The sequence below is a fragment of the Festucalex cinctus genome, chromosome 7 (genome assembly GCF_051991245.1).
Source record: "Festucalex cinctus isolate MCC-2025b chromosome 7, RoL_Fcin_1.0, whole genome shotgun sequence".
In the NCBI taxonomy this organism is placed as follows: Eukaryota; Metazoa; Chordata; class Actinopteri; order Syngnathiformes; family Syngnathidae; genus Festucalex; species Festucalex cinctus.
The window spans coordinates 14,424,136-14,449,745 of record NC_135417.1 but is presented as its reverse complement, the minus strand read 5'-3'; the positions used below and the strand labels follow the sequence as shown (position 1 = coordinate 14,449,745).

The 25,610-nt window shown below is 37.9% G+C and overlaps 2 protein-coding genes across 7 annotated transcripts in view; one reads left to right on the top strand and one right to left on the bottom strand.

Moving 5' to 3' along the window:
• etsrp (ETS1-related protein) overlaps positions 1-25,610 on the bottom strand; it is a 35,883-nt gene that overhangs the window by 5,373 nt on the left and 4,900 nt on the right. For all 4 annotated transcript variants that reach the window (XM_077527272.1, XM_077527268.1, XM_077527271.1 and 1 more), the window contains exons 10-11: positions 1,339-1,397; positions 1,161-1,242 (exon numbers count right to left, since the gene is read on the bottom strand). In XM_077527272.1, the coding sequence (XP_077383398.1) occupies positions 1,161-1,242; positions 1,339-1,397 (141 nt within the window). The remainder of the gene's footprint in view (positions 1-1,160; positions 1,243-1,338; positions 1,398-25,610) is intronic.
• Positions 6,187-25,558, top strand: fli1rs (Fli-1 proto-oncogene, ETS transcription factor-related sequence). 3 transcript variants are annotated; one of them, XM_077527273.1, is made up of 10 exons: positions 6,187-6,396; positions 13,129-13,313; positions 14,657-14,826; positions 16,826-17,029; positions 17,238-17,327; positions 19,283-19,351; positions 19,429-19,488; positions 20,940-20,987; positions 21,162-21,248; positions 23,539-25,558. In XM_077527273.1, exons 1-10 carry the CDS (start codon positions 6,379-6,381, stop codon positions 24,072-24,074), a joined length of 1,467 nt encoding a protein of 488 aa, XP_077383399.1. In that variant the 5' UTR covers positions 6,187-6,378; the 3' UTR covers positions 24,075-25,558. The 3 variants fall into 3 exon arrangements, with proteins under 3 accessions (XP_077383399.1, XP_077383401.1, XP_077383400.1); XM_077527274.1 differs by lacking the exon at positions 6,187-6,396 and adding an exon at positions 6,544-6,874; XM_077527275.1 differs by lacking the exon at positions 21,162-21,248.

Below are 25,610 nucleotides of genomic sequence, written 5' to 3'. Positions count from 1 at the left end.
TGCTTTATTTTACTTTAAATTAGTTACATTAATAAAGGCGTTTTTAATTCAACCAGCATAACTGGAAGTTTTATTTTACTTAAAAATGTTGTTATATATATATATATATATATATATATATATATATATATGTTTGTTTGTTTTTTAATTATTATTATTGTATGACTATCAGGGAAGTTCAAATGCGACTTCAAACATGGCCTGTATACTTTATAAAGATCTTATCAATTACTGAGAGTACTTTTAACTGTATAGTTTTAGTTCATTACATTTTTTTGCAGCATTCAACTTAATTTTTACACTTCAACGACCACCAGTGATGTTAAAATGGTCTTTATAACTTAATTGGAAATTTGGACTTTATAACTTAAAAAAAATCAACCAGCCTGCTTTTCTTTATTTTTTGTTATGTTTGGCTTATTTTGCACTTTTATGTAGTTTTATGTGCAGTTAAAAAAAAAATAAAAAAAATTGTGGAATCATCAAATGATTTCACTTTATATTATGTCCTCATGTGAAGAAAAAAGGGAAATTTTTAGTTGTGTTTGGAGGTTCTGCATCAAAATTCAAAATGTACCTAATGAAGTGCCCAGTGCACACAAACTGTTGACAATACAAGCATCAAGAAAAGGGGGACATGATGTGAGAGCAATTAGACTAAACAGTTGTTAGTGAGTGTGGGGGGGTGTTTGCATTTGTTTACCATCCAATCAGCAAAGGCTGCACTTTTTTTTCTTTTTTCTTTTTTGCAGCTGAATGGATGGAGGAAACAGGGGAGGAAGAGCGTGGAGGAAACACCAGCGGAGGGAGTGTGACAGCGTAGTGATGGAGGGAGGGGGACATGTACTCTAAATCTGTTGGAGGAGGAAGTCTGGAGGAAAGGATTAGCTAGGGGAGGGTATCTTTAACTTGACCACCCTGATTCACTCACACACATACACTTATATGGCGCCCTCCCTCCCTCACATGTGTCAAGGCCTCATTGCAAAAAGCTCTGACAGATGTGATGATGATGATGCCGACTGCATGGGAAACTATTTCCTGTGTCCTTCAAGGCTCACAGGAAGCCGGCTGCATAAACAATTGAGCCTTCATCATCGCCATCCTCAACCTAATTAAAAGCATCATCATCAAAATCATCAGGAAAAAAAAAAACTCACCAAAGGATGCAAAGTCAAACCCTGCCGGCACCTCCTGGGTCCTAAAGTCCTCCGAATAGAAGCCACCCTGGCACACCTCCATCTAGTGAGAAAACCAGTTAAAAATAATAATAATAAATTTAAAATTCCACATGTGTTGCCTTTAAAAGAACATTTACGCTAACAAATGACGTCATACCTTTATTTTGGTGTCCGGCTTGACGGCGGAGTCCCAGTACATGTTCGTCCGTGCAGTGTCTATAGTCAAGTGAAAGAAAGTGAAGTGAAGGCTCCTCTGGGGTGGGACGGTCCGTTATAAGAGCAAAGCGGATGGGGTGGGAGGGGCAGGCCAAGTCGTGACAGCCACAGTCATGACGTCACAGACAATCACCCCCACCCCGCGTGCACCCCACCTAAAGTCCCCAAATGCTTTTCATTCATAAACATCTTTTTAAAGACACTTCATGAAGAGAGGATTTAAAAATCGAATATGTATAGTTGTTAGATTTGTAAAGGAAACGAGCCATAAAAAAAACCACAGGTGGCAATTGTCAATCAAATTAATACGTAGATTTATATACCTTCTGTAGATATTTTATCAGTTTAAAAGTCAATATATTTGTTGTTCTTATTGTTGGGACAAAATATTTTAATTGTTCGCTCAAAAACACATAACAGAACTTGTATTTTATATTTATATTATGTCCATTTCATGTTTAATTCCAATCCAATCAGATGTGTTTATTTTAAGCATTTCAGCATTTCTTTGAAATGGGAACTGCATTATTATAAATAAAGTATATTGCAGTATTACTATTGATCACATTAAAAAAAACAAAAACAAAAAAAACAGCAGCGCTATGATTCATTTAAAACATCCAAGCCATAAAACAAAAATTACAGAAGATAGTACAATTATAAACAATAAAACACTGAATATTACTTTAATGAATAAATAATTATGTAAACCACTCTACTTCAACTGTGAAACAAAACATTTTTTCCCCATTCATAAGATATAAAAAAAAATCCCAGTATAATTATATTTTTCGGATAAACTATAACTTCTTTTTTGACAATTAAATAGTTAAAAAGTTTTACGTGTTGTGACATGATCATTATAAATACCGGCTGCGACGAATGTGAAAAAAAACCTTATATCCACTTAGCCACTATATATCCCAAAATAAACACGCGTAAAAGCTCATTATAAACAGCGTATAGTAGCTATAAAGACTTTTTTTTTTTTCTAAACATCTTATTAGGCCAAAACAAAAGTGCGTGGATTTGACGTGAGGGCGGCCTTTTCAAATCCGATCTCGTCTCAAAAGGTGGAGGAAGGCAGAGGGCAAAGAAATAAAAAATAAATCTGAGTGTATCTTTAGGAGGCATTTGGCTGAAACAATGGCCCGTGAAACACGCGCACGCGCACTCACATATAAACACATGCACACGGACTGGTTGATGAAGAAAGTCTTGAAATCTCAGCGTGAGTGGTGGCTGCAGATAAGGCCTCCTCCAGGGCTTTTATGTAAACAAACGCCGCTCTGCTATTCTCTCACACGCGCACGTATACACACACATCATACATCTGGAAAAGTGGGCTCTCGGGTGAAATCGTGCGCGTCGCTGAGTCGTGATTGGGGAGCCCCACCTCGGCCTGGCTGCACAACAAGCCGGCTTAGGTTACACAAGAGGCGGCCGCTGCTGATTAACTGCCGTCTGCCGGCAACTATCAGCTCAGGAATCCCGACACGAAACCGACCGAGCCCCCATTTCCTCTAATAATATTGGTATGAGCCTATATACCTTTCCCAAAGTTGAGGGATATATGCGTGCGCAACATTCCAAGTGACACGGTACTAATAAATATCATTCAACTTGTTACACCAAGTATTATCAGGGGCAGAGCTATGGGGTGGACTGTGGTGGCCAAGGCCACCCCTGGCTACCCCGCAACTGGGGCGGGGGAATTGTTAATACCTGCACCTTTCCTGCTGTTTTACATGGATAAAGTATTTTCAGATTACTTGATATTTGTCAACAAAAACAGCTGTTCGCACCGGGCATCGACTGTGCGTTTCAATGGCGCTAAACCGGGGTTAGGGGGTGCTATTGCCCCGTGACCAGTCTGTGTAGCCCCTCAGTATCTTATTTGATATTCTAAAATGTTCTTTCTAAATTATTTTCTCAGCGCCTATGTTTCAGGCAAAAAACAAAAAAATCTGGATCTGTGCCTGTGCATAACATGGCAGGTCAAATGTGTGTGTGTGGGTTTTTTTTTTTTGTTTTTTTGTTTTTTTAGCCCAATCCTGACTAAGCAGGGATTGTACATCCTCAAAAAATCATTGCAAAAAATAGTGGGAAAAAAATAGCAAATTTGTGATTCTGCATATTCCAAACTGTGAGGTCCACTGTAGGGCTGTGTTTAAAAAAAAAAAAAAAAAAAAAAAAAAAGAATAAATAATATTGAATCGTTTTCAAGTCCAATATAAATTCATAAAGCCACGAATAAATTCTTAAGTAAATAGAATATCAAGACAATTTTTGTTTGTGTCTTACTGTTTTCTTGAAATTTACTGTTCACGTGAATGTAAAAGTATTTTCTTAAATTTATAAAAAACCTGACATTGCATTTTAAGCCAAATCAGAATCGTTTTAATTTATATTTACAATTTTCGAGTTGGATTATCTGCGATTGGCTGGCGACCAGTTCAGGGTGTACCCCACCTACTGCCTATAGTAGCTGAGATAGGCTCCAGCACCCCCCCCCCCCCAGCGACCCTTGTGAGGAGTAAGCGGTTCAGAAAATGGATGGATGGATGGAGTTGGATTATGAAAATATTTTCATCTCATCCTTGTTGATATCGATGTTTGTGTAATAAACGACATCATTTAACCAGTTATTTCCTCTGCAAAATTTACTTTGAAATTTAATATTTGTATAGTGTTTATCATGTCGTCATTGAAGAAGAATTGATGTGCCATAATTAATATCGGATTGAATTGAAGTGAATCGAACTGAATTCTTGTGAATCAAAATCGAATTGATTGAGGAAATTAGAATCAATAGCCAGCCTTATTAGTCCACTGTGTATTGCCGCATGGCAAAAACATGTCCAAATCTCCCCCTTTTTTTTTTTTTTTTTCACAAATCGATACTATTGATCAGTCCCTACTGAGTCTGTTATTTCAAATTAATAAAGTGTAGTACCGAGTACCAACGGTCATACCCAGCGTGAACATTTAAGTCCGTTATTATTCCATCTACCACTAGAGGGAGCCTGTTTTGAGCATCACTGGTTTGTCAAACAGAGCCGTTTTAAATTTTTATTTTTTTGCTAAATGGGTTTGACCAGTGTATGAAGTAGCCAGAATACTGTTGTCACGTGTTAAAACAATCAATTCTTGCCTGAAATCCATCCAGGTTGCTGCCAGACTCTCAGCAGATCACGCGGAAACGCACAATCGTTGACATTTGCTGGCTCTCTGTGTGAAAGGGGCTAAATGTTTACGTTGAAATGCTCCAGTTCTGCGGCATCTCCGTGTGAAAGAGGCTCAAGACGGACAGACAGAGTGAGTCAGTGGAGTGGAGAGGATCACAAAGCCAAAGAAGTTGCCGCCGGGGAATGTGCCTTCATTGTGTCTGACAGGAAAGCTGGGATCAACACAAGGCAACAAAAGCCTGCATCACCTGGAAAATGACGCCGCGCATAAACATCCAAGCGGCTATTCTGGGAACACTCGAGACATATTTTAGTGTGACAAGTCTCTTGTGTTTGAAAGGTGGCCAGAAATTCAGGTTACTTGTATCAAAGCCGTGCTGTGCCACAAGGTTTTTAGTTTCCCAAACTGGAGACCACATCAGCTGACTTTGAGAGGTGGTCTACCTGGACAAGACTTTCGTACAAACGTGTTTCAGTAATATAAATAAATAAATAAATAAATAAATAAATAAATAACATTTACCCTTGACTTTATTTTTGTAAAAACTAACTTTTACCCCAGCATAATAATAATAATGACTTCCATCCATCCATTTCGCAGTGTTCATCAAAGTAAAAATATGACTTCCTTGTAATATATTATGACTTTATGAAAACTTAATATTAAATCATGATGGTTTGCCAATTCGTTTTTAAGAAAAAATAATTTCCTCCCCCTCAAATATAGCAACAATTTAGCCAAGACAACCCCCTTAGTTTACTTTTTTTGCCTATATTGACATATTCTAAAATGTATTCACATATGTCTTTTTTCCACTTTATTCTTGTAAAATTCAAATTTAATGTTGATTTTTTTCCCCTCTCAATCTGGAACTTTATTTTCATAAAATTATAAAACGACCAATCATGGCTCGTTTCAACAAGTTTCGCAAAGAGAAGAAGCAGGTGAGCCGTGATTGGTCTTTACTTGAGCCCTGAGCACGTGTGATGTCATTTTCAGTTGTCAGCAAGTCACAAAATGTGTTTTAAAGGTATTAATTGTACATGAAAAATGATGAATTATCTAAAAATGTGAGACAAAATATAAACTTTTTATTGCTGAAAATAGCTAAATGAGTCCATTTTTAAAAATTGCGTGGATGCTTTATCTTTCCCAAAGTCAGCTAGCCGATGTTCAGGGGAAGTCAAGTCAAAATTTTACTTTTACGTGTGCCCCACCCACGGTATTTGTGATTAATATTTCGTTTGTGGAATAAGAATGAAGCGGCAAAATCCGTTTTGACTCATCTCAGGCGGGCGGCCATTTTGCCACCTGCTGTCGACTGAAAATGACATCACAGTGCTTCGCGCGGCTAACGACAGCTCAGAAAACAACCTGTAATGGATGGAAAGACTTCAAAAATGCTCTACTTCAATCAAATTAAGAATCATTTAAATTTTGTGTCACATTTTGATTCTGTACTGCTATTATCATCGTTTGTTAAGTGTAAATATTCAATCTAAACGTAGGTCACGTGGCACCTTGCCCTGAAAGTGTTGTTTGAATGCAAGGGTGACTTCACTTCCCACTTTAGAGAGCGAGCGCGAGCAAAAGCGAGAGAGAGAGAGAGCTTGCCATCCGGTTTATGGTGTGCGAAAAGAAAAAAAAAAAGAAAAAAAAGCACTACAATGATTTGCGCCATCGAGCCAATGCACTTCGGCGTCAATTGAAGCCCACAAGTAATTGAACAGCTAAAAAAAAAAAAAAAAAACAACGACAAAGAGACGCGTTCAATGAGCAAGCAGCTTCGAATATGGACTGCACCATAAAGGTAAGCAAGTTGCTGTCGTGGACTTTCCACGCTCGCGACGCGAAGGCTTCTTCCACCCACACCGCGAGTGAGAGAGTCCCCTGCACTCTTTCCTTCTTGTACAAAATTTCCTCTTCCTTCCCGTTCGTGGTTGTATGTCGGCGCTAGAATAACACAACTTAACCGCTGCATCTTTTTCTTTGACGCTCTCCATGAAAAGGTGTTCTAATTAGCGTTCGCAAAAACCCCCCACCAATTTTCCCGTACTATTCTAGTTCTTTTCGGGAGGTTATTTATTTCATCTGAACTTTTATTGTTGTTTATACTACGCCTCCTCAACCGAACCGGGCCAAGCACGGACGCCAAGCTTGGACTTTTATTTATTTCTTTTTGAAGAGGTGCGAGCTCTATTTCGGAGAGGGCGTCCAACTTCCAAGTTGCGCAAAATGGAGCGGCAGGTGTCACCTCAACTTCCACGCAACATGGATGGGCAAAACCGGTATTTTACTCCTCTTTATCAGGCTGTTTTATTACGTTAGGACTATTATGACTATTTGCCTGGCACGTGAAATTAATAACAGCATACAATGTAAGGGATGTTACATCTAAAACGAGAAAAACGTGCTTGATAAATATATAATTTTTTTAATAATCCTCCTTAAAAATACGACACTCATTTCAAACAATTTATTTCATTAAGGCAAGCAGTTTTTGTCTTTACAAAAAAAAAAGGCCTCTGTAGATTGAGGAAGTCATATTTGATATTTTCAAAATAAAGGCGTGTCTCACCTGATGCCTTAAATGTGATAAATGTTATTAAATTAACGAATTTGACAACAAAATAACCATGTTTTAATTGTAATAGGCCTTCGTGTCAAGAAAAAAAAAGTGTCACGTGCACATTCTTTCTCACACAATGGCCTGCGCAAAGTTTTCGCCCGTGTCGAATGTGTGTGTGTGTGTGTGTGTGTGTAGGTGTGTGTGCGTGTGTGTTCGTGGGGTTTATTTTAAGTTTAATTTATAGCTGCAAACGGGAGCGCTCGTCAGGTGTCGTTATCTCAACTCTGCAGGCTTCCTGTCTCAAACCTCAGACTTTCCGCACACATTTCCGGCTGCCTGGACCATAGAGAGAGTTTAAACATGAATTTAAAAAAAAAAATAAAAAAAAAAGTGCAAAAAGAAGCAAAAAAGTTCTCCAGCAAAATAAAAAGTTCTGGTCGGCTACTGCAGAGAAGTTTCGGCAGAGGTGAAGAAAAAAAAACAGAGTTTGCAAAATCAGCTCAAGTCAACTTTTACTTCTGCTTTTTTTTTTCTTTTTTTTTTTCGTGGGCCTCAGACAAGATCACAACCTTTGCACAACTTTATCATAGGACTCACAATGCTTACAAAAAAAAAAAAATCACCTCAATAAATGGATAGCATCATGATTATAATTAAAACCACAAAAGGATGTGGATTATTTTAAAATAATATTGGGCAATATTGGGCTCCTTAACAGGAAAGAATTTAGTACAATTTTGTACAAAAAGTGATCTGTCTGTCGATTTTATTCACAAGTCAAAAAATGCCATTATGAAATTTCAACATGACAAAACTATAGAACCATAAATTGTTTTATCATGTTGCTGTAAATTGCATGTTCACATTTTGGAAAACAGTTTAATTTCATTCTGATAAACTATTATTGTTGTAATGTTTTAATTTGATCATAAAAAGTTGGATTCATAAATAATTACATATTAAAAAATCGTTACTGTTTCAAATTTCGGCGTCACAAAAAATATAAATGAATCTGGTACAGTAAAGTTTTATAGTTAAAAATAAAATGTTACGAATAAAAATGAATTGTTTGACAATGGCAACTGCTCATTTGTTGTAAAATCACGACTTTGTTCTACGGTTTGGATTTCAAGTGATTAAAAAAAATCTAAAATTGTCTTTTCAAAAGCATTTGTCTTTATTTTGGCAAAGAAGGCTACAAATATGGCATTATTCTGTACTTATCATTCAAGTGAATATTAGGTTTTATTATTACTAACGTCTTATTCGGGCAATGTTTCAAATTTATGCATCACAATAAAAAAAATCTTGTGGTACAATTATTTGTTTTTATTCAATTAACATTTTGATCATTTCTGTTGCATCTTTGGTGGAAAATGTACATTCGACATACAATTGATAATTTTCTCTTGTAACGATTCAACTTCTTGTGAAACCGCTTTTTTTAAAATATATAAATTAAGGTTATTTAAGTCAACACTAACGAAATAACGAACTAAAATTAACATTTTTAACGAAATAAAAAACGAAAATGTTTTTAAAACAAACTACATTTTACGTTTACAAAACTAACTAAAACTAAATTATAATTGCCGCAAAAATACCCTTTGTTTTTGTCTTTGGCATTTAATTTAACACATGAGCCTTTGGGGTTGATTTTTTTTCAGTGTGATTTTTCATGTATTTATTTTGCATGGCTGGAGGAAGGAACCGTTTTCTGGGAGTTGTAGTCCTTTTGCATAGGCGTCAGAAGCTTGTCGCTCCTATAGGCCACAACTGTGCTTAAAGGGACTGTGTGGAATATATATATATTTTTTTTACCCAATGTTCATTTAAAAATAACTATTAATTTCAATAATATGAAAAAAGAACATGTTCTACCAAATCAACTTTTTTTTTTCTTTTTGAAATAATTGTATAGGTCTAGTCATCACAAATTGCATAGGTTGTTACAGGAAGCTGACGTGTTTCGCCATTTTTCTGCTACTGATATCCGAAGGGGATAAACTTAGCCAACGTAGTAATTGGCTTGCGAAGTGCAGTCTCTCTGAGGCACCATAGTGAGCTTGCTTCAAAATGCACAAGCTTCAAACTTAGGTCATTCCATTCTATTATTTCACCACTAGATGGCAGAAATTTCTATACACTGTCCCTTTAATACTCTTCACCAGGAACTCAAGCGCCAAATCAACTTTGGAAGTTGGCAACTTGGCAAATAAAGGACCCTTTTTGACATTAGGCTATTAAAGTAATTAAAATAGAATATGAAAAAGCAAAAATCAAAACTACCGTATTTTCCGCACTATAAGGTGCACCACATTATAAGGCACACCTTCAATGAATGACATATTTTAAAACTTTTTCCATATATAAGGCGCTACAGTAGAGGCTGGGGTTACGTTATGCATCCATTAGATGGTGCTGCGCTAAAGGAAATGTCAGCTAGGTCAGTCAAACTTTATTAATAGATTACAAACCAGCTTTCTGACAACTCCATTCACTCTAAAAATGAATAAAGAGATGCTTTGTTATTTTCTCTGGGGTAAAGTATAAGTATTAGCTAGCGATCCAAGATGGCGGGATCTTCTGCGCATGCGCGTCACCGATCGCGTCTTGACAACGAGACCTGTTGTGGCTCAATATTGATCCATATATAAGGCGCACTGGATTATAAGGCGCAGGGTCAGCTTTTGAAAAAATTGAAGGCTTTTAGGTGCGCCTTATAGTCGTGAAAATACGGTAAATAAGAACTCTATAAAGAAAAATCCCAAACTATTCTAAACATGGTTGAGAGAGCCATTTGTAATTCACGGTACTACTGAACATAAGCTTGAGATTTTGGCCTTTAACGTTTTGGCCAGTGCTTCAGTTTTGTGCAAGACATGATGCAATGCCAAGCTGCTGACTTGTGTGGGAAGTTGCTCTCTTACAACAACACCACACACAAGGCTTGCTGTCACTTTTCAGGGCTCAAAAAGGCGGCGCCTGCTATACGCTCCGTCTCAAAGAGGCCGTTGCATTCGTGGTGGTTTGTGCTGCATCGCTTGTGGTTAGCGAGAGAGTGATGAGAGGCTGACGATCGAAAAATAACAACTGCTGTCTTCACGCTTGAGGATTAGTTGCCTCGCAGGCCGTTTGGTGCCAGTTTCAGGCCACCGTTTCACTTCTGCACACTAGAATTCGTCTGAAGTCATCACTTGGAGGGAGGGGGGGAGAGAGAGAGAGAGAGAGACAAAGACAAAGAGAGAGAGAGAGAGAGAGAGAGAGAGAGAGAGAGAGAGAGAGAGAGAGAGAGAGAGAGAGAGAGAGAGAGAGAGAGAGAGAGAGAGAGAGAGAGAATTTAGCAGCTACATGAAAACTCAACACTTGGTCAGGAAGTTATTACAATATTTCACTAGTGATAAAACCTGGTGCTTTGGATTTTAAAAAGCAGGGTTACAGCTGATGACATTTAATAGTTAAAAAAAAAAACTAGGCCATGTCCTGTTTTTGTTTCCAACTAAACTTATCATTTGCCAATATACATTGATAACAATGTCCAGAGATGCGCATCCAAAAAACCCCAAAAAAACTCAGATTCTTCACTTGTAGTTTTCGGCATAAAAAAGCAGTACAGCAACAACAATTAGGCTTGGCTTATTTCCTATTCTTGTTCTGTCATATGTACACTGTCTCAATGTAATGTGTGCCACCATCTAGTGTTTCGTAGTAGAATTACACTCCAAACAGGAGAGAGTAGTTCACCAAAATAGTTTACTCTAATAAACATACAGTGAGAAAACACAATACTTATGTAACACTGTGATATGTCTGTACAATTGCATCTTTATTCTAACTTTTCAACCTCTTAAAAATGTAAATTCTCATGTTTTGAGTTTAAAACACCTCATCTCACACTTATGCTCTTGGAGAGGTACCTCATTGCATACCAATGCTTGGCACACTGGCGCTAGCTGCTAAATAACTATGGAAGTAAAATAAAATACCACTTATCGACCATTTTTGTTGCAACAACCTAATTCATTAATACTAATTGAGACCACATTTCTTGCCCTTGATAATGTTCCAGCTGTGAACAACCTGTTACATCTAATTTGAGCAATTTATAGTTCCGTGGCAAATTCACCCTCGTTCTTATCAAAGGGTGTCCAGCCATGGGCCAATATACATCGCAATGGGTGGTGCTTTCACTAGCTACCTCTCAAGCTAACAGCCTAGGCTAATTGCTAACACATCCCTACACATTTGAGCCATGGAAATATATAGCTGCTTACGTTAAGGTCTCCGGTTGCAGGGCTTTCCATGCCGCAAAGAGAAGGTTCTAGCCACCAGCTATCTTGCGAGCTAACAGGCTAATTGCTAACACATCCCTATGTGCTTGAGCTGTGAAAATATATCCCTTTAAGACAGGGGTGTCCAAATGGCTCGGGGGCCATTTGAGGCCTGCCATTTATTTTGTAGTGCACCGCGGTATACACTAAAATTTACATTGTACATGGCCCAAGAGGCTTGTTTAAAAAATAAAAACATGAGGTGGGTAGTAATAAATTGGAGCTTTTCTACATATGCAAAGATAGAAATAAACTAACACAATTTCGCTTTGAATCACTGGTAAATAATAACTGAATTTTGAAAGTAAACATTTGTTTCTTCCATTTTCTGCTATCATATTGATGATCTCCTACTAAAAATGGTCAACTTTCTACAGTTTGCTCTGGTTTCGTTTCTGAATGTGGAGATGGGATTATGTTACTGTTCAGTGCATGGAGTGGATCTAGTCTAGTAGCATGCAGGGCCCTTGACCACCCCAAAATCTTGAAAAATACAAAACTTGAACAGAACGCTCTTATGTAGAAGTTTTTCCAAAATAACTTCTAATGACTTGCTTGACTGATTTTTTGCATGCTTAATAAATTAAAGTTGAACTATTTCAAAGTGGCTCTTTCATTTTTGTATTTTTTTTTTTGTATGTGGCCCTCAAATAAAAACGTTATGAGCACCCCTGCCTTAAAACCTCTGGTGGCTGGAATATATCTCACCATGTCATTGCGACGCTTTCCATGCCACAAGAGATGCTAGCCACCAGCTAGCTTGCGAGCTAACAGGCTTATTAGGCCTCTCAATAATAACTAATTGATGTGAAATAAGGTGCTCAACCTTCTTTTCAGTGGGGAAGGAAGGATTCCAAAGGGCATGATTTAGCCACAACCTAAAAAAATAAAATAAAATTATGCGCTGTATTTAGAAATAAATCTCTGAATACACCTGACAGGGTCTTTTTAAGGTTATAGTCTTCCATACAAGACAAACTTGTGACAGTTCTTGGTGTTCCCAAGAAAAGAAGGTGTTAATAGTGGTCACAACAGACGCGCAAAACAACAACAACAACAACAACAACAACAACAACCGTTTGTTTGTCCGATGACCTTGCCCCTCCCCTCCCCTCCCACCGCCGCCACCCTTGACCACGGCGTGTTTTGCAGATTTCAAATGACCCACATCTTTTAAACTTCCTCTCCGTGAGCCCGTGCCAAAAGGTTCTGCCGCACATGGCGGCCAGGCTTCCTGTCGGGCGCTGAAAAAGCACGCTGCTGACGTACGAGGCCCACAAGACAATGCTCGGCTCCTCTAAACAAACACACTTCTCAGGCTCGGGACGTCGTCGTGGTCACTGAGCAGGCGCGTTAACGCGGTGTGCCATCTTAAGCTTTGGTAGAAACGCTGATGGGATTTAAATCTCTGTGAAACCGTTTTAACATTGTTTGTTAGCATTAAGCTAAACATACTTGACTTGGTTTTCCCTTGGTAGAGGCCACCCATCTGTCACAATTGGTGGTGTAGTTTGAATGTAACCCCGCTAACAAACCAACAAATTAACCACTTTGCATTATTGAAATGGCGACCAAAACAATCATTCAAAGTAACCAGGAAGTGTGTTAAAATAGCCAGTGACCCAGTGGCCGTGTTGCACAGGAAGCGCTGTCTGTGGTGAGTGAGGACCAGCCCATATACGAGCCGCCCTACACCGCCACCATGCACATGAAGACAGAGATGACGTCGCCGGGCGCGTTCAAGCAGAGCCCCGAGCCCGCCGAGCCCGACTGGCCGGCCGCCGGCGCCGCCACGCAGAAGAGGAGCGAGCACGTCAACGGAACCAAGTGAGTCAAGGCGGGCCATGGGGGAATCAAACAGGGAGGGAGCGGGGGTGTGGGGGGGGCTTTGTCACAGGCCAGGGTTTTTCCATTGACTGAAATATTCCTTGGTCCTGTTCCAAATGCATCACTGTTACGGGCACAACTTTTTTTTTTTCTTTTCAAATTTGAAATATGTTTCATTGGAATCCATTGGGAGGAAATTTTTTTTTGCCAGGTTTTCATTTTTTTCTGAAATTATTTAGTTGAATTCAAATTAAAAAATACTAATGAAATTTGAGCCGAATGGTCTATAAAGAATAATTAATAAATAAAGAAATACATTTTGTATTTGATTTTTTTTCTTTTTACTTTTTAAAATTGTATTCTAAAATAGATGTTCAATGAATCAATTTATAAAGCAGTTCACATTTGCTATGTACTGTACTTATTTGGCTAAAATTATGTTATTAATATGTAATAGGAATAAGCATTTGACTATCATTGACTAGGAAAATTAATGGTAAATGAATTCTGTTATAGATTGTTATTCATCCATTTTAATTCAATAATGACCAATTAATAATTTTAATTAATATTATTCATTAATTTTAATAGTTATTAACGCTAGGGATAAGAATTTGAGTATGATCCACTCTGAGGAAAATTAATCATTATGTATCGATATATATTCAATTCTTATTTGTAAATAAATATATTTAATTTTGTAATATAGATGTATTTAATGTTAGATAAGTTTTTTGTTTTGTTTTTGTTTTTTTACCAATGGAGATAACTTACAACTAAAATTTAAGAAATTTAGGCAAAAAACAAAAAACAAACAGTTCTTTGATAAACTCATTGATTCAACAGCGCCTCTACTGATTGCAGCCAAGAACTGCAACACCATTTTAAGTCAATGTTGTTGTGACTTTTGGCATCAAGTCAAGTCATCTTTATTTATAGCTGTCACTCATGTAATTTTGTTGTATATATTTGAATTCATTTTTCTTTAGTTTGTCGGGCATTACAAATGAGAATTTGTTCTCAATTGGCTTATCAGGATAAATAAAACTTAGGTAAAATCAATAAATACATTTGTTAAACAGTTTTACGGTTTCACACAATTGACACTTGCTACAATTTATGAAACAACTATTTGTTTCCTATGTCTATTCCTAGTAAAGTGTGTTTTATATGTTTCGTAATGTAATTCATGGGTAACATTAAAAGTAACCTATGGCCCGTGGGCCATATAAGGCCTACAAGAGCATTTGATTCAGTCCCAGATGAAGAAAAAAAAAAAAAAAAGGAATTTAGCTAACCACTGGTGCTAAAACGTCCTTACAGTGTCCCTCCATGTGTTGTAGCCACGAGTCTCCAGTGGACTGCAGCGTCACAAAGAGATCCCGGCACATGAGCAACGACGGTGTCCCGATGGCGTACCAGCCCTCGTACCCGGAACCCCGCGTCAGTCCACCCAACGTTACTCCACCCAGCATTACCACCACCGAGGAGAAGCGGGTCATCGTACCGGCAGGTGAGCAAATCGCCTGTCCGGTCACTCACCGACACTCGGAGGTCTTTCTATATGAACCCAGACCTACTCTAGATATAAAAAGTCTGCACACCCTTTTTCAAGTTTTGCTGTGCTAAAAAAACAAAAACAAAACAAAACACAAAGGTTTAGTTAATATCTTTCCAATTCAGTATGAAAAGTGAAATCAACTACAAATGTGGGAACACTAGAGAATTTGATCTACTTTGCTTTCCTTATTTGAAAGTCAATTTACAACCAATTCCTAAAATACTAAACAGCAACTTCGACATCACTGGGATTTCTTGAGCTCATTCAGAAATGTTGTCAGGAATTGGACCGAAACAGACGGTCGGTCCCAAGATGATTGACGGTGAGCATTTCAGTGAGTCAGTCGGACATTTCTCCATTCAAGTCACTGAGGAATCTGATGAGAGTCGATTGTGTCATAAAACGTGGATATTGCCTCACAGCGGTGATGTGCGTCTTAACAATCGGGACCGACTAAAAGACGTGTGAGGACTGCGTCCGGAGCACACTGTTACGGGCAGCTTAAAGGTGCGCTCATTGTTTTGCTCCTGGAAATGACTCACCCCTTCCTTCAGTGACACATTTGTACTGGACATCAAAATCAAGATATTAAATGCAGATAATTAAATCAAGATATTAAACGCAGGTCCAATTTTACTCATAGAATAAACTAATTTGTGAACATGTACATTTGGATGTTAATAATTAACAATAAGTTCATAATAATTGTAATTAACAGATTACTATGCTCAAGAATCCCGTAGCTGCCACACTGCTAGCTATTCTTCCAATTATGCTACCATTGATCTTAAAGTGGAAGTCAACCTGAAACATTTCTTAACAATAAGTTATATGTGATTTGACTATTCTAAATATGATATTCTGATTAATATTACATTTGTGGAATATGAGTTATGAAGCAAAATCCAACCGTTTTTATCCATCTCAGGGTGCGGCCATTTTGCCACTTGCTGTCGACTGAAGATGACATCACAGTTGCTCAGGGATCAGGCAACGACCAATCACAGAACACCTGTTTTCTTAAAATGAGTGCTGATTGGTTGTTACCTGAGACCTGAGCAACATTGATGTCATCTTTAGTAATAATATATGTGATGTCACTATTCTAAACATGACATTCTGATTAATATTACATTTGTGGAATACGAGTTATGAAGTAAAATCCAGCTGTTTTTAATCCATCAGGGGGCAGCCATTTTGCCACTTGCTGTCGACTGAAGATGACATCACAGTTGCTCAGGGATCAGACCAATCACACCCACCAGTCCACCTGTTTTCTTAAACTGAGTGGTGATTGGTTGTTACTTGGACCTAAGCAACTGTGATGTCATCTTTAGTCGACAGCAAGTGGCCAAATAGCCGCCCCCTGAGATGGATAAAAACGGCTGGATTTTGCTGCTTATTCCACTTACGCAATATTAAACAGAATACCATATTTAAACGAAGTGGGGCTGCATAGAACATATTGTCAAAAACATTTGGGTTGACTTTCTATTTAAAATTCAACATTTTTTCCAATTGTTTATAATGGGCAAGAGGCATTTAAGACCATTTTTGAGGCCACTTTATTAACTCATTCACTGCCATTGACGGAAAAAGACGTCAAATGATTTTTTGCTGGTCTGGCAATGAATGTGTTAATAAATAACTTTAAAAAAAATAAAAAATGAAAGTGGCCCTTGCAGCTTTCTATTTTTCTGTATGTGGCCCTCAGAGGAAAAAGTTTGGACACCCCTGCTGTACAATATATCAACAATTTCTAATTGCTGCATTGATTTTTACCATGTTAAACTCATTCACTGCCATTGACGGAAAAAGACGTCAAATGATGCTTTTTTTTTTCTGCTGGTCTGGCAATGAATGTGTTAATAAGATCTGTCATTCCCTAAATATGAGCACTCACAGTGGACAATATGGGCTTATCTACACTTGACTATCATCCCGCTGTCAGACCCCGAGGTGTGGACCCAGGACCACGTGCGTCAGTGGCTGGACTGGGCCATCAAAGAGTACGTCCTGGAGGAAGTGGACGTGGTGCTCTTCCAAGCGCTGGACGGCAAGGCCCTGTGCAAGTTGACCAAAGAGGACATGATGCACCTCACGTCCGCCTACAACGCCGACATCCTGCTCTCGCACCTCAATTACCTCCGGCAGAGTAAGGCCACGCCCTTCCTCCCTCGGGCTATTTTTAAGTTGGATTACCAAATATATTGAAGTCTCCGAAAAATAAGGTGATATTGATTAGATTAATTAGATTGGCTGCAGACAAGGAGTGTTGTGTTATAGTTGTTTTAATGTTTTGTATTTGTTGTCTACATTTGCATCAGACTGAACAAAACAGACAGTTTTGGCTTTTCCTGCAGGTAGTCCAACCTTCTCGTACTCTACGAATGCCTCCACCAACACGTCGCCGCCGCCACCACCACCGCAGCCTCGACTTCAGGTCAAAACTGGTGAGACTTGCTTTTTATTTAATTTTCCCCTTAAAAATGTTTTTTTTTTACAATAATATGTTGAATTATGTTCTATGCAGCCCCACTAGTGTAAATATGGTATTCAGCTATTCAGCTAAATATTGTGTTGTGGATTATGAGTTATGAAGTAACATCCAGCTTTTTTTTTTTTTTAAATCTATCTCAGGGAGAGGCCATTTTGCCACTTGCTGTCAACTGATGATGTCATCACAGTTGCTCAGATCTCAGGTAAGAACCAATCAAAGCTCAATTTCAGAAAACAGGTGAGCTGTGATTGGTCGTTCCCTGAGCAACTGTGATGTCATCTTCAGTCGACAGCAAGTGGCAAAATGGCCACTCCCTGAAATTTTGTTGCATAACTCATATTCCATAAATGTAATATTAATCAGAATGTCATGTTTAGACGAGTGAGGTCACATATTACTGTCAAGAAATGTTTAAGGTTGACTTCCACGTTAACATTTCACCCATGATCAATAATGTAATCTTACTCCAAGCGACAATCAACATATTAACTGGAGGTTTGCTCAAACTGGCTTAATCAAATATGAGCAAACCCACTCCGAAACGCACTTTTAAGACACCAACTAAACATTATGAGGACTCCAACTCGGGTTCAGTTCCAGTCAGTCTCAGACAAGAGTCGTGATTGTAGCTCAAAAGCCCGTGCTAGTACAGGAACAAATATACAAGATGGAACTAGAAAAAGTCTGCCGGCCGTTGATGATTTGTGACTTGTAGTGGTTTTTAGAGGTTGACAAAATAGGGTAATGTCACTCCTGTTAATGTTTGCCAGTATAGATTAATACTGCATTTCTCACATTTGAATAAAAATAAAAGTTTTGATGAGCTGTGATTGGTTGCCTGAGTCCTTGTGAAAGATTGTGAAAGAAAGATTAGAGCCTCTTCTTTCATCAGTAAAAAAAAAGTATATTTATATCTGTTTCCATTTTGCATCAGTTAGCATTAGAATATGGCTAAGTTTCATCATTATTCACAAATCTGCTTAAAATAGTGGGTGAAAAAAACTTTTGATCATCTTACACTTTGCTGTCATCTGCTGGCCGTTTTTGTAATAACTACCATTGCTTCAAGCATTCTCTTCAGTTCAGAGGCTGCATCAAAGCCAAAACGTATAAATACACTTTGGGAGTATGGTAATATTTAAAATAGAACGTATCTATACGTTTTTGGGAGTAAATGAGTTAACTAAAACTGGATAGTACAATTGTGTTTTTTTGAACTAAAAGACTAATTTATAGCCGACTAAAAGTTGAGTAAAAAAAAACAAAACGGGATGAGGTTGACAATCTGTGATTGAAACTGTACTAAAACAGAATCAATTTAAAAATCAACACTCCCCTGAACAAACGCTAACCTTTAGAGGTTCTACTGTATTGTCCAACCACAACACCTCATCTCAACTGTCACATCCATTCTCAGTTTAACCTCCAAACTCTCATCTTATCGCAAACAAACAAAGCGGGAACAAGCTAGGCTTCAAGAAACAATGTGCCGAGAGTTCAGAGCCGTGTTACATACTTTCATGAGTCTAAAGAGGTTCCTTGGCACAACACTGGCCTCAACTGATGAATCCCAAACTCAACAGGCCGTTTCAGGCAGGAAGCAGCTGCAATGGCACAGGAAGTAAGGGTGGGTTGGGGGTATTCGTGACGGGGGGGTATAGGTCGCACTGCTGGGACACAACTCACAATCTGGTGAAGACAGAGTTGGCCTAAACAAAAGAAAGCTCACCCAAGAAACTACGGGGTCATCTCCAGACCTTTACTGACTTCTTATCGTCTCGCTCGCCCATTTACGGACTTCCTTCCCGCCCGAGCTTCAGTGGCCACTTCAAAAGATTTTGCTGATGCTTTGCAACTAACTCGCCTCGTCCGTCGTACTCATCAGTCTCATTGTCTTGTTCTGCGCAGAAAGCAGTTTTGATGAGATTGGACGCAGGAACAGCTGGACTACAAACAGCATGACGGTAGCGCCCAAAAGTAAGAAACAACTTCCAAGTCTCACGTTATGATCCATTTCAATATGTCAACGCGTCTGCCATATTCCTTCTTGGTAGGTTCCGCCATGGAGCACCAACACAGCCGAGTGACAGAACCAATATCAAGAATCGGCCAAGGTGTGATTCATCATAAACATGCTCAAAAAAATAAAAATTGCAGCTAACGCTAACGTAGCCATGAAGGTATCTGGCCGAAAAATGGACACCACAACAATGGCAGCAAACTCAAGCTTTTCCAACTTCAAAACTATTTTTCCTTACAGGAAATATGACGTGAATGATGGTTGCCATTGTAAAATGTTTAATAATACCAGAGGCTTGTTAAAATGAACAGTTTTACATTTTTAAATGCCACACAAGTGTTTTTTTGAGTCAATTATAAAACTAAAATAAAGTAACACTGCTCACTATGCGAAAATGACAGATGTATTAGTAAGGAGTGTATATTTTTTGGGGTACGTTCTACTGATTAAGACCACAATTTTGGTTTTGTTTAAGTTTTGAGGCACAATATTTTACATAAAATGTGATAGACCTGCAAATTTTACATTTGATCATTCAACTTTATTGGTTCTACTCTATTTTAACGTGTAAAATCACCATTGGCACACTTGGTTCAATCTCAACTAATCAGGGTTATTATAGTTTTGGAATTTTGCATTTTAGTTCGTTTTTATTTCGTTTTGAGTTTTGTTTTTTTAAATTTAGCTAGTTTTAATTAGTTTTCAGGGTGGTTTTGTTATTTTTTTTTATTAGTTTTAGTTATTTAATAAATGCTTGGTTTTAATTTCATTATTAGTTTTTTATTTATTTATTTATTTATTAAATGTGTATTACTTGTGCACAATATTTAAAAAAAACACCATAGGAGAGGCGTCATCTGAAGGCGCTTTTCTATAGCCGCTGCTAGATGACATCACTTCTGGGTGACACATTTTCAAACATACGTATTCCGGTTAATATAAAAATAAATCTACTTAAAATCACACTTAAAATCATCCTCAAAGGCTAATGCATTAAATTAATTACCAAAGACGAAAACAAAGGACATTTTTGCGTTAATTATAGTTTTAGTTTTGTAAACATAAAATGTAGTTTCAATTAATTTTCGTCTTTTAAAAGGCATTTTAGTTTATATTTTGTTAACGAAATTGTTTTTTTAATTTTTGTTTTAGTTTTTTCATTAGTTTTGGTTAACTAAAATAACCTTGCAACTAATTTGTTGTCTAAGGAAAAGAATGTCAACTATGGAAGGTTGTTGACTGGGATGTAACAGTCAACTATATGTAGCAAAAAAAAAAAAAACTTTCCTTGTAAGGAGAATATTAGTGACCCAGAGCTGTTGCTATGACAACCCCTATTTTAGTGGCATAGTATATAGTATATACTTTTGTTAGTTCTTGAAACACTATGCCACACACAAAACAAATCCATCATAATTAAGTTAATTAAACATTCTGACCTGCCATGTTGCATTGTGCATTTGCACTTTATGATTTCTAAAAGTCGATAATGTACCCCTGATTCCTCCACTGTAACCTTCAATGTGTTGTTCTTACTCTTTACAGACCCCTATCAGACATTAGGGCCCATAAGCAGCCGGCTAGCAAACCCAGGTAAGGAGACCATCGCAAAATAAGTTGAACAAAAGTGGGTGACATAAATGAGGCCTTGGCACTGTCTGTGTTGGCAACACGAGGGGACAAAAACAAAAACACGCGAGAGCCTGGCATAAAAGTGATGGGCGGAGGCGACGTCTGTGACTGTTTGCCTTGCTGTTTTCCTCACAGAAGGCCAAGCCGTCCGCTCGTCCAAGAAGCGAACAGGCAGGCAAAGTTCGTACAAGCTGCCTGACCTCAGCGCCCAAAGGCCTGTGGGTAGGTGTTCAGAAATGTGCCACCTTCCTCCCAGCCACACAGTGAAAAGGTCCCATTTTGTTTACCCCAAGTTGGTGTTGAAAATGTTATTGATGGCCTTGTTCGTTTTAGTCATCCTCCAAAATGCATTTTGAAATGTGATGTGTATCTATGATCTAAAATAGGGCGAGTGTCTTGCTTTTTTTTCTTCTTTTGACTGACTTGCAAAAATGTAGGGTTGAGTAAATGTTAGCTTGATTTCAATACTAACATAACCTCTTTAAGTTATACTAGTTACACTGTAAATCAAAAATAGGCTAGGACAACCCTCTCACCCCGCCCCCTTTTCGTGGTGAACTCTTAAAATGATCAAATCTTGACACCATCACCGCCCAAATGCAGCGATAAACAAAATGTCTATATGAAACTAAAATGGCCGACTTCCTGTTCAATATTGGGCATAGTTTCAGGAGACTTTTTCACGGGTCCTATTACAATAAGACCTCCATCAGTGAAACTGGTGTCAGGGCTGATTTTTTAAATTTGTATGACTGGACATTAATTGACCCTTCAAAACAAAATGTCCGACTTCCTGTAAACTTCTGTGCATGAGACGTTTTCATGCTTCCTGTTATGATAGACATGTCCACCCAATTTCATGTCCAACAGTGAAACTGACGAGGCTGGCAAATTCCATTCACGTTTTATAGTCCGAGTTAGGTTTGACCTCTATATAATACATGTTGAAATAACTTGTCCCCTAAAAAGCAAAATGTATGCCCAATGTTTGTGCAACAGCTCTGATTGTGATTGATTTCTCCTTCTCTCATCTTCAAAACGGTTTGCTTTTTCCCCCATAGACAGCTCTCTGGTCTTCATGTTTACTTTAACAGCAAAAACTGTTTTCACATGTGAAGCCCAAAGCCAAAAACAAGCACGACCTAAGCAGTTTTAGCAATCAATCTAAAAATCAATATCAGATCAACTACAAAACACCCGAGTCACGTGTTCCAATACTTTGGCTCACTTGAAAAGTGAATAGTTTCAAACAAAAAGGTACTCTGTCCTGAATTGTGTAACACATCTAGATGTAAATAGTAAATAACAGCTAAAATTCTGAACTTTTATCTCATATTCCTTTGATCGGAAAACCCAAACGTCTTCAGCAAAAACAAAAGAATTGATCTTGCTTCTCCAATACAGTTGGAGGTGACTGTATAATCAACCTTTTTTTCCATAGCTTAATAAATGCAACAAATATTACAGGGCCCACTGGATCGGATAAAAGAACGTAATGGCAGTATGTGGGCCAAGTGTGCACTAATTGCACTAAACAGGAAGATAAAATAAAGAAGAAAAAAATCCTGCAAAAATATGGGTTTGAAATTTCTTACATTCAGATTTGTAAATTACACAAAAATAGACCGATATGTTATTTTTCAAGTCCGATACCGATCATTAGTAGCGAATATTTGGAGCCGATATTCATTTTCAGTCAAAGGGGAATAAATAGGGGTGTGAAAATTTAAAAAAATAATAATTCCAGTTCTTAATTTGAATTTATTGAACAACTTTTCATTTTTTGCAAAATGTTAATTTTTTATTTAATTAAATACAAATTTGTTTTAAAATTCTAACAAAAAGTTATTTTCAGATTTGCAATATGTTCATTTTTTGTAATATTAATTATAAAATAAATACATATTTGTTTTAAAATTCTAACAAAAAGTTATTTTAAGATTTGCAAAATGTTCATTTTTGTAATATTTATTTATAAAATAAATACGTTTTAAAATTCTAACAAAAAGTTCTTTTCACATTTGCAAAATGTTCATTTAAAAAAAAAAAAAATTATTTAATTATAAAGTAAATAGACATATTTGTTTTTAAAATTCTAACAAAAAGTTCCCAGTGTCATCAGCACATCTTGAAAAACTTAAATTAAAACTCAAATAGCTCTGTATTAATTTCTCCAGTAAATAGTTTTCCAAAATTGTGAAATATCTGAAATGTTAATTTTTTTTAAAATTTATCTTTGTTATATAATTTCAAACAATCACAAAGGGAGCATTCTCAGAGTCACTAGCATCTCTTATATAAAGTTAACTGAACATTTAGCTCCCTCATGTTATTGGACGTCAATTTTGATGCAATTTAAATGTAATTAAATGAATTAATAATTAAATCATAATAAAAAATAATTAATGTCTGATACCGACATTAGTCAAAATGCCATATATTGGCACGGATAATCGTCCCAGCCGCTAATCAGTCTACCCCTGATACTGATCTACAAACTACCTGTGAACAGGCTCGGGCCAGATCCAGCTGTGGCAATTCCTGCTGGAGCTGCTGTCGGACAGCAACAACGCCAGCATCATCACCTGGGAGGGCACCAACGGCGAGTTCAAGATGACCGACCCGGACGAGGTGGCAAAGCGCTGGGGCGAGCGCAAGAGCAAGCCCAACATGAACTACGACAAGCTGAGCCGCGCCCTGCGCTACTACTACGACAAGAACATCATGACCAAAGTGCACGGCAAGCGCTACGCCTACAAGTTCGACTTCCAGGGCATCTCGCAGACGCACCAGAGCCACCAGACGGCGGCCGACGGCAGCGGCGGCATGGTCAAGTACCAGACGGAGATGTCCTACGTGCAGCCTTATCACAGCCACCAGCCCAAAATGAACTTCATGACGGGACACCCGCCGCCCATGCCCGTCTCGCCCGGGAACTTTTTTGGCCCGCCGTCCACGTACTGGAACTCGCCCAGCAGCCCCATCTACCCCGGGGCAGCCATGAACAGACATCCCGCCACCCATTCCCACCTGAGCTCATACTACTGAGCGCTCCCAAATGGGGAAGATGATTTTTTTTCCAAAAGGGCATTAGAAAGAAAGGTTGGACGGACACAAGAGACAAATGGATGCTTGTATACTCTTCCCGGGATATTATGAATATACTGATGACACGCTGTATTTACTGTATTCTGTTGTTATGGAACCAAGTTTCTCTGCCCTTATATATATATACACTGTAGTGGATATAAAGTCTACACATCCATTCAAACGACAAAAATTAGACCAAGATCATTTATTTTAAAACTTTTTGCAACATTGTGTCTTGTAACATGTACAACTTGATTTTTTTTTTCCTTTTAGTTTCAAAAGTGGAAGTAAAAATGAGCTACTAAAATGTAACTCAGGACAGCTAGACAGAACAAACTTGGCCCGATTTCATGTGCCTCCAATTAACTCATTCACTCCCAGCCATTTTCACTGAAGCAAGCCCTTTCACTCCCGGCAGTTTTACTGGATTTTGACTGATTTGGCAAGGTCCACACAAGATTGTGTTCTATTGCTATAAAAACATGGAATCTACCAAAAGAAAGACTATTTCATCAGGAAAAAAAAAAGGGGTGGGGGGGCAGTATGTTTGTATCTGTTTCCGTTTTGCAGCAATTAGCATTAGAATATAGCCAATTTTCATCATTATTCACAACCCTGTTTAAAACACTGGGGGGAAAAAGCTTGTTACAACGTGGCCCTGGCTGATCTCGTATACTCTACTGCCTCCTGCTGGCCGTTTTTTGCAATAACTACCATTGCTTTAAGTGACCTCTTCAGATCAGAAGCAGAATCAAAACATGTATGTTCTAGCATTAAAACAACAACAACAGAAAAAACAAATATGTTTTTGGGATTGAAGGCCAAAGTATTTAAAAATGTATTTATACATTTTTTGTTTTTGTTTAAATGAGTTCGAGAAAATTCCTCAGCTGGAAATTGGGCCTTAGATAATATGGAAGGAATTATATACAGTTTGTATTTGCACAAAACTGTCCGCTTTCTGCTGCAAAGCACAACAAATGACAGGAAAGGAGTATTAGAAAAGCTGGACTTTATCTGGGGTTTATCAGATGTACTTTAAATTGTGGCAGGTAAGCACTGACTCCCATTTAATATTCGCTCGAATGTGACTGGTTAATACTGAACACAACCACTTCCCAGTTAGAAGAGGGTGTGCACACTTATGCAACCACACTTTTTTTTTTTTTTTTCAACGTAGTCACAGTAGTATCGAAAGCTTGGAAATGATTTCTTGGTCTCATTTTTTCCCCTCAATACCACAAATACATGACATTTGAACAGGGATGTGTACACTTTCTATATCCACTGCAAGTACCTTGTTTGATAATTGGTGGAACGGTTTTGTCAGCGAAAGAAACTTGACTTCAAAGACATTTGTAAAAGAAACTGTACAGAATATCCCGTCATGTAGCAACGCGACATTTACTCATGTTAATAAATGTTCCTTGTAGCTAACAATGGGACTCGTGTGGTTGACACGTTTATTCATCAAACTCAAAGATATCTTCAAAA